Source organism: Scomber scombrus, chromosome 16, assembly GCF_963691925.1.
Source record: "Scomber scombrus chromosome 16, fScoSco1.1, whole genome shotgun sequence".
NCBI lineage: Eukaryota > Metazoa > Chordata > Actinopteri > Scombriformes > Scombridae > Scomber > Scomber scombrus.
Window position 1 is genome coordinate 4,681,021 of NC_084985.1, and position 15,157 is coordinate 4,696,177.

Below are 15,157 nucleotides of genomic sequence, written 5' to 3' on the forward strand. Positions count from 1 at the left end.
TTATGGCGTGGCTACGTCGTGATTGACAGGTTGATTGGTTCACAGGTTCAGGAGGGCGCCTCATGCCCCTCCTGATGCCCATATAAGTAGAATCGTTTTTATATTTTTATATACAGTCTGAGATATAAAGTAGTGTAAACTAGCTCCACCTCCAGCAGCTACAACAGTAACATGCTGCTCTAACACTGATGCTTCACTATTAATAATCTAATGATGTCATATATAATAATATACAACTTTTAACTGAGACTTTACTGTAAATGAGGAAACACAGTTTGAATCCACAGTGCGGCTCCTCGTCCTGATAACCGTCCCTGTTCTTTAAACACAACAAGCTCCACTCTGAGATCAGAGTTCATTGTTCTCTCCCTTCAGGTGTACAGGTTGAAGATGGGTGTAACCAACATGTGACTCAGCACAGACCTGTCAGGCTGCATTTATGACTGAATCACATGATCAGATCAGTTCAAACCTGTTTCATTTATCAGGAAGTGAAGCTCAGACAGTCGTTGCTTCTGAGAGCTGAAATGGCGCAGAGAGATCAGCTGGACCGAGACACAATCAGCTGTTCCATCTGTCTGGATCTACTGAAGGATCCGGTGACTATTCCTTGTGGACACAGCTACTGTATGAGCTGTATTAAAGGATTCTGGGATGGAGAGGACCAGAGGAAGATATACAGCTGCCCTCAGTGCAGAGAGGCCTTCACACCGAGGCCTGTCCTGAAGAAAAGCACCATGTTAGCAGATTTAGTGGAGCAGCTGAAGAAGACTGGACTCCAAGCTGCTCCTGCTGATCACTGCTATGCTGGACCTGAAGATGTGGCCTGTGATGTCTGCACTGGGAGGAAGCTGAAAGCCTTCAAATCCTGTCTGATGTGTCTGGCCTCTTACTGTGAGAATCACCTCCAGTCTCACTATGAATCACCTACATTAAAGAAACACAAGCTGGTGGAGCCCTCGAAGAAGCTCCAGGAGAACATCTGCTCTCGTCATGATGAGGTGATGAAGATATTCTGCCGTACAGATAAGAAGAGTATCTGTTATCTGTGCACTATGGATGAACATAAAGGCCACGACACAGTCCCAGCTGCAGCAGAAAGGACTGAGAGGCAGAGAGAGCTCGAGGTGAGTCGACTAAACATCCAGCAGAGAATCCAGGACAGAGAGAAAGATGTGATGCTGCTTCAACAGGAGGTGGAGGCCGTCAGTCGCTCTGCTGATAAAGCAGTGGAGGACAGTGAGAAGATCTTCAGTGAGCTGATCCGTCTCCTCCAGAAAAGAAGCTTTGATGTGAAGCAGCAGATCAGATCCCAGCAGGAAACTGAAGTGAGTCGAGTCAAAGAGCTTCAGGAGAAGCTGCAGCAGGAGATCACTGAGCTGAAGAGGAAAGACGCTGAACTGAAGCAGCTCTCACACACAGAGGATCACAACCAGTTTCTACACAACTACCCCTCAGTGTCACAACTCAGTGAACCTACAGACTCATCCAGCATCAATATCCGTCCTCTGGGATACTTTGAGGATGTGACAGCAGCTGTGTCAGAGCTCAGAGATAAACTACAGGACATCCTGAAGAAGGAATGGACAAACATCTCACTGACAGAGATGGAAGTGGACGTTTTACTGTCAGAACCAGAACCAGAACCCAAGACCAGAGCTGAGTTCTTAAAATATTCACGTGAAATCACTCTGGATCCAAACACAGCACAAGAATGGCTGTTATTATCTGAGGGGAACAGAAAAGTAGAGTGCACAGGACAAAAACAGTCTTATTCTAGTCACACAGATAGATTCAATGGTTGTTGTCAGGTCCTGAGTAGAGAGAGTCTGACTGGACGTTGTTACTGGGAGGTGGAGTGGAGAGGAGGAGTAGTTTTGGTAGCAGTCGCATACAAGAATATCAGCAGAGCAGGAACTGAATCTGTATTTGGACGTAATGACAAATCTTGGTCTTTATATTGTTACGCTAACAGGTATGAATTTCGGTTCAACAATATTCAAACTCCTGTCTCAGGTCCTGTTTCCTCCAGAGTCGGAGTGTATCTGGATCACAGAGCAGGTATTCTGTCCTTCTACAGCGTCTCTGAAACCATGACTCTCCTCCACAGAGTCCAGACCACATTCACTCAGCCTCTCTATGCTGGACTTTATCCTGGAGCCACAGCTGAGTTGTGTGAACTGAACTAGACAGAAGTGGGGATGTGTATATATGAATATATGTTTGTATGTATGTATATATGTATATGTGTATGTATGTATATGTATATAGCTATTTTTGGTGGAAAAATGTAGCAATGATTTATATATTGATAACAGTAAATATAGATGTATATATTGACATTACATATAATATATATTAGAAATTGGTGTATTGGTGTTATGATTTAGTAATTAAATTAGGAGCTAGCAAGCATTGATTTAAGAAGTAGGGGTGGGATTCAATACGTTTTGACTTCTTCCCACTCCCTTTCGGATGTGGGTGAAAGTGCATTGCATCATGTTTTCTGTTAGGTGTAAATTCACTGTTTTTGTTTTTTTCTTCTTTTACACATTCGAAATAAAATAATCTAATCTAAAATCTAATCTAAATCAGAAGTCATCGGCTGTCACTAATAGGGATATCCAACACTTTGTTTTACTTTATGTATGTGTTATTGATATTTTCAGTTTCTTTAAATGTGACTTTTTCCAGTGTGTTTTTATCCATGGAGGCTCTCACTGCTCATCACCATGTTTATAACCTTCACTGACATTTCTTCAGATGAAACTTCTCTTTGTTCTAAATGTTAGTTTCATGTTTGTATTGATGTATTTGTGTCTGTTGTTTGTTCAACAGAGAAAACAGCAGAACTTCCTTCATCACAGATATTTTGTTCTCATCGCTTTGTAAATTCATAAAGAAATGTTCAATCAAACTGTAAATATCATGATAATAATCATTAATAATGTTCTTGTACATAGCCGACATTCTGGGTTAAACTAACTGACTGTGTGGATGAAGTCAATCTGAACATGAAATCATTGATCACACTTTACTGATTGGATGTGTGAACAATCTGAAGCTTCAATAATCAATAAAGATCATTTTTATCAACAGCGATCAAAGTGTCTTCGTCTCATTCAAAGCTTGTGTACTTTTACTATAATACTGCATACTACATCGCTCATAATACTGCAGTACTTTTACTGTAATACTGCATACTACATCACTCATAATACTGCAGTACTTTTACTGTAATACTGCATACTACATCGCTCATAATACTGCAGTATTTTTACTGTAATACTGCATACTACATCACTCATAATACTGCAGTACTTTTCCTGTAATACTTTAACTACATCACTCATAATACTGCAGTACTTTTACTTGTAATGGAGTATTTGTACATTGCAGTAAAGTTAAATGTTGAGCAGCTTTTCACTGAGACTTTTCTGTAAATGAAGAAACACAGTTTGAATCCACAGAGCGGCTCCTCGTCCTGATAACCGTCCCTGTTCTTTAAACACAACAAGCTTTACTCTGGGATCAGAGTTCATTGTTCTCTCCCGTCAGGTCTACAGGTTGAAGACGGGTGTAACCAACATGTGACTCAGCACAGACCTGTCAGGCTGCATTTATGACTGAATCACATGATCAGATCAGATCAAACCTGTTTCATTTATCAGGAAGTGAAGCTCAGACAGTCGTTGCCTCAGAGCTGAAATGGCGCAGAAAAATCAGCTGGACCGAGACACAATCAGCTGTTCCATCTGTCTGGATCTACTGAAGGATCCGGTGACTATTCCTTGTGGACACAGCTACTGTATGAGCTGTATTAAAGGATTCTGGGATGGAGAGGACCAGAGGAAGATATACAGCTGCCCTCAGTGCAGAGAGGCCTTCACACCGAGGCCTGTCCTGAAGAAAAGCACCATGTTAGCAGATTTAGTGGAGCAGCTGAAGAAGACTGGACTCCAAGCTGCTCCTGCTGATCACTGCTATGCTGGACCTGAAGATGTGGCCTGTGATGTCTGCACTGGGAGGAAGCTGAAAGCCTTCAAATCCTGTCTGATGTGTCTGGCCTCTTACTGTGATAATCACCTCCAGTCTCACTATGAATCACCTACATTAAAGAAACACAAGCTGGTGGAGCCCTCGAAGAAGCTCCAGGAGAACATCTGCTCTCGTCATGATGAGGTGATGAAGATATTCTGCCGTACAGATAAGAAGAGTATCTGTTATCTGTGCACTATGGATGAACATAAAGGCCACGACACAGTCCCAGCTGCAGCAGAAAGGACTGAGAGGCAGAGAGAGCTCGAGGTGAGTCGAATAAACATCCAGCAGAGAATCCAGGACAGAGAGAAAGATGTGATGCTGCTTCAACAGGAGGTGGAGGCCGACAGTCGCTCTGCTGATAAAGCAGTGGAGGACAGTGAGAAAATCTTCAGTGAGTTGATCCGTCTCCTCCAGAAAAGAAGCTTTGATGTGAATCAGCAGATCAGATCCCAGCAGGAAACTGAAGTGAGACGAGTCAAAGAGCTTCAGGAGAAGCTGCAGCAGGAGATCACTGAGCTGAAGAGGAAAGACGCTGAACTGAAGCAGCTCTCACATACAGAGGATCACATCCAGTTTCTACACAACTACCCCTCAGTGTCACAACTCAGTGAAGCTACAGACTCATCCAGCATCAATATCCGTCCTCTGAGATACTTTGAGGATGTGACAGCCGCTGTGTCAGAGCTCAGAGATAAACTACAGGACATCCTGAAGGAGGAATGGACAAACATCTCACTGACAGAGACTGAAATGGACGTTTTACTGCCAGAACCAGAACCAGAGCCCAAGACCAGAGCTGAGTTCTTAAAATATTCAAGTGAAATCACTCTGGATCCAAACACAGCAAACGAATGGCTGTTATTATCTGAGGGGAACAGAAAAGTAGAATACACAAGACAAAAACAGTCTTATTCTAGTCACACAGACAGATTCACTGGTCATTATCAGGTCCTCAGTAGAGAGAGTCTGACTGGGCGTTGTTACTGGGAGGTGGAGTGGAGAGGCGTAGTTTTGGTAGCAGTCGCATACAAGAACATCAGCAGAGCAGGAAGTGAATCTCTATTTGGACGTAATGACAAATCTTGGTCTTTAGATTGTTACACTAACTGGTATGAATTTTGGTTCAACAACATTAAAACTCCTGTCTCAGGTCCTGATTCCTCCAGAGTCGGAGTGTACCTGGATCACAGAGCAGGTATTCTGTCCTTCTACAGCGTCTCTGAAACCATGACTCTCCTCCACAGAGTCCAGACCACATTCACTCAGCCTCTCTATGCTGGACTTTATGTTTATGGTGATGGAGCCACAGCTGAGTTGTGTAAACTGAAATAGTCAGAAGTCATTTCAGACTTCATGTGTCAGATGTTGTAATTTGTCATGTTTTTGTCTCCATGTTTCTGAGCTGCTCAGAGATCAGCTGACATGCTAATGAGGATATTCAACACTTTTTTTAACTTCATGTATTTTTCATTTATATTTTCAGTTTCTTTAAATGTGACTTTTTCCAGTGTGTTTTTATCCATGGAGGCTCTCACTGCTCATCACCATGTTTCTAACCTTCACTGACATTTCTTCAGATGAAACTTCTCTTTGTTCTAAATGTTAGTTTCATGTTTGTATTGATGTATTTGTGTCTGTTGTTTCTTAAACAGAGAAAACAGCAGAACTTCCTTCATCACAGATATTTTGTTCTCATCTCTTTGTAAATTCATAAAGAAATGTTCAATCAAACTGTAATTATCATGATAATAATCATTAATGATGTTCTTGTACATAGCCGACATTCTGGGTTAAACTAACTGACTGTGTGGATGAAGTCAATCTGAACATGAAATCATTGATCACACTTTACTGATTGGATGTGTGAACAATCTGAAGCTTCAATAATCAATAAAAATGATTTTTATCAACAGTGATCAAAGTGTTTCCTTCTCATTCAAAGCTTGTGTACTTTTACTGTAATACTTCATACTACATCACTCATAATACTGCAGTACTTTTACTGTAATACTGCATACTACATCACTCATAATACTGCAGTACTTTTACTGTAATACTGCATACTACATCACTCATATTACTGCAGTACTTTTACTTGTAATGGAGTATTTGTACATTGCAGTAAAGTTAAATTTTGAGCAGCTTTTAACTGAGACTTTACTGTAAATGAGGAAACACAGTTTGAATCCACAGAGCGGCTCCTCGTCCTGATAACCGTCACTGTTCTTTAAACACAAAAGGCTCCACTCTGGTATCAGATTTCATTGTTCTCTGCCTTCAGTTTGAAGATGGGTGTAACCAACATGTGATTCAACACAGACCTGTCAGGCTGCATTTATGACTGAATCACATGATCAGATCAAAGTTCAAATCTGTTTCATTTATCAGGAAGTGAAGCTCAGACAGTCGTTGCCTCTGAGAGCTGAAATGGCGCAGAAAGATCAGCTGGACCGAGACACAATCAGCTGTTCCATCTGTCTGGATCTACTGAAGGATCCGGTGACTATTCCCTGTGGACACAGCTACTGTATGAGCTGTATTAAAGGATTCTGGGATGGAGAGGACCAGAGGAAGATATACAGCTGCCCTCAGTGCAGAGAGGCCTTCACACCGAGGCCTGTCCTGAAGAAAAGCACCATGTTTGCAGCTTTAGTGGAGCAGCTGAAGAAGACTGGACTCCAAGCTGCTCCTGCTGATCACTGCTATGCTGGACCTGAAGATGTGGCCTGTGATGTCTGCACTGGGAGGAAGCTGAAAGCCTTCAAGTCCTGTCTGGTGTGTCTGGCCTCTTACTGTGAGAATCACCTCCAGTCTCACTATGAATCACCTACATTTAAAAAACACAAGCTGGTGGAGCCCTCGAAGAAGCTCCAGGAGAACATCTGCTCTCGTCATGATGAGGTGATGAAGATATTCTGCCGTACAGATAAGAAGTGTATCTGTTATCTGTGTACTATGGATGAACATAGAGGCCACGACACAGTCGCAGCTGCAGCAGAAAGGACTGAGAGGCAGAGAGAGCTCGAGGTGAGTCGACTAAACATCCAGCAGAGAATCCAGGACAGAGAGAAAGATGTGAAGCTGCTTCAACAGGAGATGAAGGCCGTCAGTCGCTCTGCTGATAAAGCAGTGGAGGACAGTGAGAAGATCTTCACTGAGCTGATCTGTCTCCTGCAGAAAAGAAGCTCTGATGTGAAGCAGCAGATCAGATCCCAGCAGGAAACTGAAGTGAGACGAGTCAAAGAGCTTCAGGAGAAGCTGCAGCAGGAGATCACTGAGCTGAAGAGGAAAGACGCTGAACTGAAGCAACTCTCACACACAGAGGATCACAACCAGTTTTTACACAACTACCCCTCAGTGTCACAACTCAGTGAACCTACAGACTCATCCAGCATCAATATCCGTCCTCTGAGATACTTTGAGGATGTGACAGCAGCTGTGTCAGAGCTCAGAGATAAACTACAGGACATCCTGAAGGAGGAATGGGCAAACATCTCACTGACAGTGACTGAAGTGGACGTTTTACTGTCAGAACCAGAACCAGAGCCCAAGACCAGAGCTGAGTTCTTAAAATATTCACGTGAAATTACACTGGATCCAAACACAGCCAACAGAGAGCTGTTATTATCTGAGGGGAACAAAAAAGTAAAATACACAGGACAAAAACAGTCTTATTCTAGTCACACAGACAGATTCACTGATAAGTTTCAGGTCCTGAGTAGAGAGAGTCTGACTGGACGTTGTTACTGGGAGGTGGAGAGGAGAGGAGGAGTAGTTTTGGTAGCAGTCACATACAAGAATATCAGCAGAGCAGGAAGTGAATCTGTATTTGGACGTAATGACAAATCTTGGTCTTTATATTGTGACACTGACTGGTATGAATTTTGGTTCAACGACATTAAAACTACCGTCTCAGGTCCTGATTCCTCCAGAGTCGGAGTGTACCTGGATCACAGAGCAGGTATTCTGTCCTTCTACAGCGTCTCTGAAACCATGACTCTCCTCCACAGAGTCCAGACCACATTCACTCAGCCTCTCTATGCTGGACTTTTGGTTTATGTATCCACAACTGAGTTGTGTAAACTGAAATAGACAGAAGTCATTTCAGACTTCATGTGTCAGATGTTCTTCATGTTTTTGTCTCCGTGTTTCTGAGCTGCTCAGAGATCAGCTGACATGCTAATTAGGATATTCAATCACCTTTTTAACTTCATGTATGTTTCATATATATTTTCAGTTTCTTTAAATGTGACTTTTTCCTGTGTGTTTTTATCCATGGAGGATCTCACTGCTCATCACCATGTTTATAACCTTCACTGACATTTCTTCAGATGAAACTTCTCTTCGTTCTAAATGTTAGTTTCATGTTTGTATTGATGTATTTGTGTCTGTTGTTTCTTAAACAGACAAGACAGCAGAACTTCCTTCATCACAGATATTTTGTTCTCATCGCTTTGTAAATTCATAAAGAAATGTTCAATCAAACTGTAAATATCATGATAATAATCATTAATGATGTTCTTGTACATAGCTGACATTCTGGGTTAAACTAACTGACTGTGTGGATGAAGTCAATCTGAACATGAAATCATTGATCACACTTTACTGATTGGATGTGTGAACAATCTGAAGCTTCAATAATCAATAAAAATGATTTTTATCCACAGTGATCAAAGTGTTTCCTTCTCATTCAAAGCTTGTGTACTTTTACTAATACTTCATACTACATCACTCATAATACTGCAGTACTTTTACTGTAATACTGCATACTACATCACTCATAAAACTGCAGTACTTTTACTATAATACTGCATACTATCACTCATAATACTGCAGTACTTTACTGTAATACTGCATACTACATCACTCATAATACTGCAGTACTTTTACTGTAATACTGCATACTACATCACTCATAATACTGCAGTACTTTTACTGTAATACTCCATACTACATCACTCATAATACTGCAGTACTTTTACTGCAATACTTTAACTACATCACTCATAATACTGCAGTACTTTTACTGCAATACTTTAACTACATCACTCATAATACTGCAGTACTGTTACTATAATACTGCATACTATCACTCATAATACTGCAGTACTTTACTGTAATACTGCATACTACATCACTCATAATACTGCAGTACTTTTACTGTAATACTGCATACTACATCACTCATAATACTGCTGTACTTTTACTGTAATACTCCATACTACATCACTCATAATACTGCAGTACTTTTACTGCAATACTTTAACTACATCATTCATAATACTGCAGTACTTTTACTGTAATACTTTAACTACATCACTCATAATACTGCAGTACTTTTACTGTAATACTGCATACTACATCACTCATAATACTGCAGTTATTATTATAAAAGTGTAAAAGATGAAAGTGAATGGAGAGGCAGAGCACAAAGAAGGGAGGGAGGGACAAACTGAGCAAAGGGGAGAAAGGAATGTAGGATCAAGGGTCACGTAAATGCTAGAGTAAGGAGAGAAGGAGAGAGAGGGTGAAAGGGTAAAACCTGTGATGTAAGAGGTATTACTAGAAAGAACACAGGGCCTCTGTGTGTGTGTGTGTGTGTGTGTGTGTGTGTGTGTGTGTGTGTGTGTGTGTGTGTGTGTGTGTGTGTGTGTGTGTGTGTGGCCCACGGTGTGATGTAACAGACTAAATATTTGCAGAGGTCCCCTTTTCCTAGAAAGCCTTTGGACTCTTTTGCACGCCTCTTGGAAAAGTCCTTTCAGGAAACGTGCCTGTGAACAGACAGTCTGCTGTATGTTTGCACGACTCACGTTTACTAAAGACTGTTTATTTAATCTCAAACACAGCATTGTCCAGACGGAAATTTAGTCTGCTGCCAGTCAATAAAAAGATAAAGACACATTAATAAATCTGTTGTCAAAAAGTATTAAAAAAAAGATACAAATCTTAAAAGTAAATCAACACTGAAGCAGCTTTACATAAAGATATACAGACTTCCACCATTTGGGGTTTTTGGGGTTTCCGTAATGGTAGCTGTGGCTCAGGAAGGCAGAGCAGGTTGTCCACTAATTGCAGGGTTGGGTCATCTTTTCCACATGTTGAAGTGTCCTTGGGCAAGACTTTGAACCCCAAATAGTTGAGAATGTGAATGAGAGGTAAAGTAGAAAGTGTTTTGTGTCAAAAATGCTGAATAAACGCAGCCTCATCAACATTTATTGTATTCTGCCGCCCCGAGGGGAAGGAGGGGAAATTCCACTTCAGTGTTCTTTAACATAGAGAGACGCTGGATAATTTAACAGTTTTATAGGTTTCATTTTATAGAAATCTGCTTTAATGATTTCAGCATTTTTTTTGGAAAAATCCAGTTTTTTCCTGTGAGCTTCTGTGAACATAATCTGTTATAGAAGAGGCTTGATAGAGGCGTAAATACAAACTGAACCAATAAGAATGCTTTACAGTTTTTCCTAGAATCTCAGAGACAATTTGTGTTTTATTAGGTTTCAGCTCGACTTTAAGGGTCACACACATCAGCTCATTGACTGGGTGCTTCTGATTGAAATGCTCATTAAACATGCTAAAAAATCACAAGCAAAATTGACACAAATCTGAACACAACTTTGTCGTTTGACCTGAAGGATAATAGCAAACTAATCTGACCTGCGATGAGCGAAATATGCAAAACTAATTTATTACAGATGCTAAAATATTGAGATCATTCTTCTTCTGATGACAAAACAACCATTACAGTAAATTATAAGCCAGATTCCCCCCAGAAAGATGCTTCTCCTCCACCTCTTCACCAAGCAAAAAACATTGTATTCTCATTAAATGATATTTTTGGCTATCAATGACAAAAATGTAAATTAGATTATGAGATCCTTATAAACAAAGTCTTGACCTGCATCACTCCTCATTTATATCTGCTGTGCCATGTCAGCGCTGTAATTAGCCACAGAGCGAGGTGATGTAGAGACTAACGACTTTCTCAGAGGCAACACAACCTTAATTAGAGTCTGTGGAAGAAGAAGAAAAACAAACACAATACACAAAGAGGTATGGTTCAGCGGGCAAATGAGACGCCAAATGGGGCATACCAAACTGGATGAAGTATACTCAGCATCTGTGTTTGTGCTGAAGGGTGGCACATCTGTATTCAAATTTGCATGTGTGCATCCATATGTGTGTAATTTATGTGATCTATGAGCAGGAATTCATGTGTATACTATATACTCTCTATATATATATATGTGTGTGTGTGTGTGGATCAGGTATTCCTCGCGTTAAAGGGACGTAAATATATTTGCACACTCATGTTTTGGGGACTTGGCTCCCTTATAGGAAACAAACAGTGAGTCCCCTTAATGCAAATCATTCATTTTAAGGAGAAAACTTGGTTTTAAATTAACGTAAATTCAGGATGATGCTCAGGTTTAGGATTATGTTAAAGTTAGGCAATTAGTTTTTAAGATTAAGGTTTGATTAAGTCTCCAGGAAATGGATGTAAGTCAATGTAATGTCCTCTGAAGTGATGGAAAAGTGAACGTGTGTGTCACTTTCAGGGACACACAGAGACTTAAGGCCAGTTTATTGTTTCTGCTATTGGGGGCAAAAGCACACACATATTTGGGTGAGTGGTTAGTTTAAGAGTTAGCTCCAGGAAATGAATGTAAGTCTATGTAAATACCCCAAAAGTGACTCTAAGTAAACGTGTGTGTGTGTAGAGGGGTTTGGGTGGCAGAAGCAAAGCGAGGGGGCCCTCATGTTTGCAGGAGGTAACAGCTTCTTCAATAAGCTTTTCCCAGAAAAGTCATTAACATTCATTCACACAGGCAGTCTTCCATAAACAGTCATTAGAGGAGGAACGCTTACTGTAACACCGGATCACTGAGCCTCTTCACACTTCACGTCACCGCCTTATTCCTAAATCACCAGTTTAATTTTAAAAAATCAATTAAACACAGTGTGACATGAATCCTGTGAGTCTGCGGTTGAGCCTCGTGCTTTCTGTCTTTCACGCAGGGGATCCGCAGCTAGATGATGCAATCACGCAGTTTGTTTTCTTAGTTTTTTTCAGAAAGGAAACATTTATTTATTCGTATTTCTGTATTTGCTCGTTAGCCTAATTACTGTCTAATTTAAAGTGGATCGGGGCTCGTAAACAGAGTTTTGATAACGTGTCATCGTGTCAGATTTGATTTTAGGAACTCTTAATTTGAGTGAATCATGTTATTTTCCCTCTCTGGTGTTGATATCCAGTTAAAGGCTAAATCTACCAATATTCTACTTTTTTTTTTTTACTGTCAGTAAATCTCATTAAAATACGTAAACCAACGGTGAAAATACAACAAGTACGGCCTTTGTATCCGATACAGCTCATTCCTCCGTGCCATAAATCAGAATCGGAATAGTCTTTATTGTCATTGTACATGTACAACAAAATTGAAATCAAAAAAGAAAGAAGGTGCTTGTAAAGGAATAAAATAAATTAGTAATTAGTACTAAAACTAACTAAAACACATAACACACATAGACAAGACATTCCAGTTGCCTAAATATTGCACTCAAAATTGCTTTTGCAGTTTATACATATATTCAGATTTTAGTTTTTTTGTCCAAAAGCATGAGAAAAAACACTGTTACACTGGGAAACATGTTCCTTCATTACCTTTAAAAGACACTTTATTTTATTTTGACCATTTCTTGCTGAAAATACTCACATAGAGCAACAAATGTAGATTAATCCGCCGCTGAAAATAGTCCCTTAAAAAAGCACAATTTTCTCCTGTTTAAGAGCATTTAATAAAAACAGCACCTACCTGTTTTAGGTGAATACCATAAGTCCTCTAAGCAATATAAACTATACATTTCTGACTAGTTTTAAGAGATTAATACGATGAGGAACCAGTGGGTTTGGTGCTTAGTGACACAAACAGTTTATCTTAAGTCTGATACAGTTTATTCCTCTGAGTCATAGAGGGCCAATGTCGTTAAAAGCAACTAAAAACAGATTATTTTACACTGGGTGACATGTTCCTTGATGACTTTTACTATTACTTGCTGGAAATGCTCACATGTGGATTAATCCGCTGCTGAAAATAGTCCCTTTTAAAAGCAGCATTCTGTCCAGTTTGAGTAGCATTCAATAAAAACTACAGCACCAAACTGTTTCAGGTGAGTTCCGGGTCCTCTAAGAAATATAAATTAAACATTTGTGTCTACTTTTTAAACATTTATGTATGAAGGAACCAGTGGACTTGGGGTCCTAAAGACAGGTTATAAAGTCAGAAAGTATTGAGAGACAGACTAACACATGGACTCTTCGGGGGATTTCTTGACAATAAATGAAAACTATAGAATAACAGCAGAGCAGAGCTTGGTATGAGCTTGAGGCCACAGTTCATTTTATTCTGCTCGGCTCTTCAAGCATATGGAATCAGGTGTCCACAATCCATCTCCTTTTTTTTTTTACCTTAAACTCTTGTGTTTTGGCTAATTTCCTGCAGATGGTCTGGATTACGTTTCTCATACCGAACAAAACTCCTCCATATAGGTTTCTCAGAAGAAGACTTGTAATCGCCTTTTCTTGGAACATGTGGTGCGATGACGTGAGTGAAATTAACTTCATCTGTCTTCGTTGTGTGTTGCAGCAAGCTAAGAACACTTCCAATAAAGGTTGAAGGCTGAGAATAAACTGTGTAGTTAAGTCATTTTCAAGCAGTTTTGGATAAAAAGTGACTTGCAATCATTGGTTGGAAAACGATGAGTTCCTGTTGGAGTCTCATTACATTATCTAAGAGAGAAATAGACAAAAAAAAATGTCTCCTAAAGCCTCAATTTATTCTTTTATTGTTTAACAGACTGAAACCAAACTCAAACTGGTGTTGACACTCTGCCATCACCACTAAAACCAAACCCAGGAAGCCGCTTTGAGCAATGCAAACACAGGCGAGTGTTTTCAACGATGTGGGAAGCTCCTGTGTTTCCTAAAGCTTTTCTGAAAGGTCTTTTTTTTTTTCTCCACACAAAGTGCCCTTGGCTTCTCCCCTCAGACCAATTAGACTCTAACTCAGGGAGTATCCTCCCACTCTGCTCAGAGCGATCCCACCGGTCCCATTTACTTTCACTTTATTTAACCGGGATAATCCCCTCAGTGTTAAATTGTTTCCCAGGGAGCAAACACTCTAAAATTGGTCAGCTTGAACTAAAAATCTACGGGTGTTGTAAATGTCTCAGAGCGGTATTGATGAGTGTTTATTCCTTCGGAGCTGCACACAGAAGCGTCCCTTTATCCCCAAATCATAATTTATAGCCTTTAACATACTGAACATATTCTACTATTGATAGAGAGGACTACAGGATAACACCACTGTGTATCGGTGTTAAACTCACATTCATAAACTGTGATGAATGAGTTTCTTTTATAGCCAGCTAACAACCGGTTCTTTGGATGTGAATGTCTCTCTGTTAGTAGATCAAGTTCACCACTTTGGTCCAGTTTTACAAATATAAAGCCTTCATATGATGACTGAGTTTTTGCAGTCGGAGGTAAACTGGCAACAGTTTTACAGAGCTCTTTTATAATTGTGCTTTCTGGGCTGCAGGGGATTTTTTTGTTTGTTGCACTATTTAAAGTGACCACTAGGGGAACTGTGAGCAAGTTTAAGTAGAGGTGATGCATCCAGCTCTCTTAATCCAGGCGGGGAGTTCCGGTCCTCTGAAATGATGCCAACGCGGAAGTAACTTAAAACTGCATTCTATCAAAAGGCCACCAGGGGGCGACCGTTTTGGTGTCAAAAGGACTTCCGTCTCTATACAAGTCAATGGAGAACTCACCAACTTCTCACTTGATTTCTAACCTCAGTAAACTTTTTCAAAATGTGTTTAAGGTCTCAATTGCTAGTTTAAAGCCTTCTTCAATGCAGTATGATGTTCATTTGTGAAATGTTGGCCTCCCTGATTTTATATTTGACGATAAAGCAGGGTATGCATTAGGGCGTGGCTACGTCGTGATTGACAGGTTGATTGGTTCACAGGTTCAGGAGGGCGCCTCATGCTCCTCCTGATGCCCATATAAGTAGAATCTGTGTTTTTATTTTTCCCAGCATGCACCGGA

At 40.3% G+C, this 15,157-nt stretch overlaps 4 protein-coding genes across 4 annotated transcripts in view; all 4 read left to right on the top strand.

Annotated features, from left to right (window-relative positions):
* LOC133996494 (major histocompatibility complex class I-related gene protein-like) overlaps positions 1-15,157 on the top strand; it is a 636,344-nt gene that overhangs the window by 341,894 nt on the left and 279,293 nt on the right. The gene's annotated exons all lie outside the window — the stretch shown is intronic.
* Positions 513-2,189, top strand: LOC133996066 (tripartite motif-containing protein 16-like). The gene has a single exon (XM_062435613.1). It carries the CDS (start codon positions 528-530, stop codon positions 2,187-2,189), a length of 1,662 nt encoding a protein of 553 aa, XP_062291597.1. The 5' UTR covers positions 513-527.
* On the top strand, positions 2,220-5,842 carry LOC133996065 (tripartite motif-containing protein 16-like). Its single transcript, XM_062435612.1, has 2 exons — positions 2,220-2,247; positions 3,704-5,842. Exons 1-2 carry the CDS (start codon positions 2,220-2,222, stop codon positions 5,374-5,376), a joined length of 1,701 nt encoding a protein of 566 aa, XP_062291596.1. The 3' UTR covers positions 5,377-5,842.
* Positions 6,372-8,144, top strand: LOC133996064 (tripartite motif-containing protein 16-like). Its single transcript, XM_062435611.1, has one exon. It carries the CDS (start codon positions 6,382-6,384, stop codon positions 8,134-8,136), a length of 1,755 nt encoding a protein of 584 aa, XP_062291595.1. The 5' UTR covers positions 6,372-6,381; the 3' UTR covers positions 8,137-8,144.

Coding starts and splice junctions, on each gene's coding strand:
- LOC133996065 (XM_062435612.1), top strand. CDS start 2,220: ATGTTTGTATGTATGTATATATGTATAT. Junction 2,248..3,703: donor ATGTATGTATATATGTATAT/GTGTATGTATGT, acceptor GTTGCCTCAGAG/CTGAAATGGCGCAGAAAAAT.
- LOC133996066 (XM_062435613.1), top strand. CDS start 528: ATGGCGCAGAGAGATCAGCTGGACCGAGACACAATCAGCTGTTCCATC.
- LOC133996064 (XM_062435611.1), top strand. CDS start 6,382: ATGACTGAATCACATGATCAGATCAAAGTTCAAATCTGTTTCATTTAT.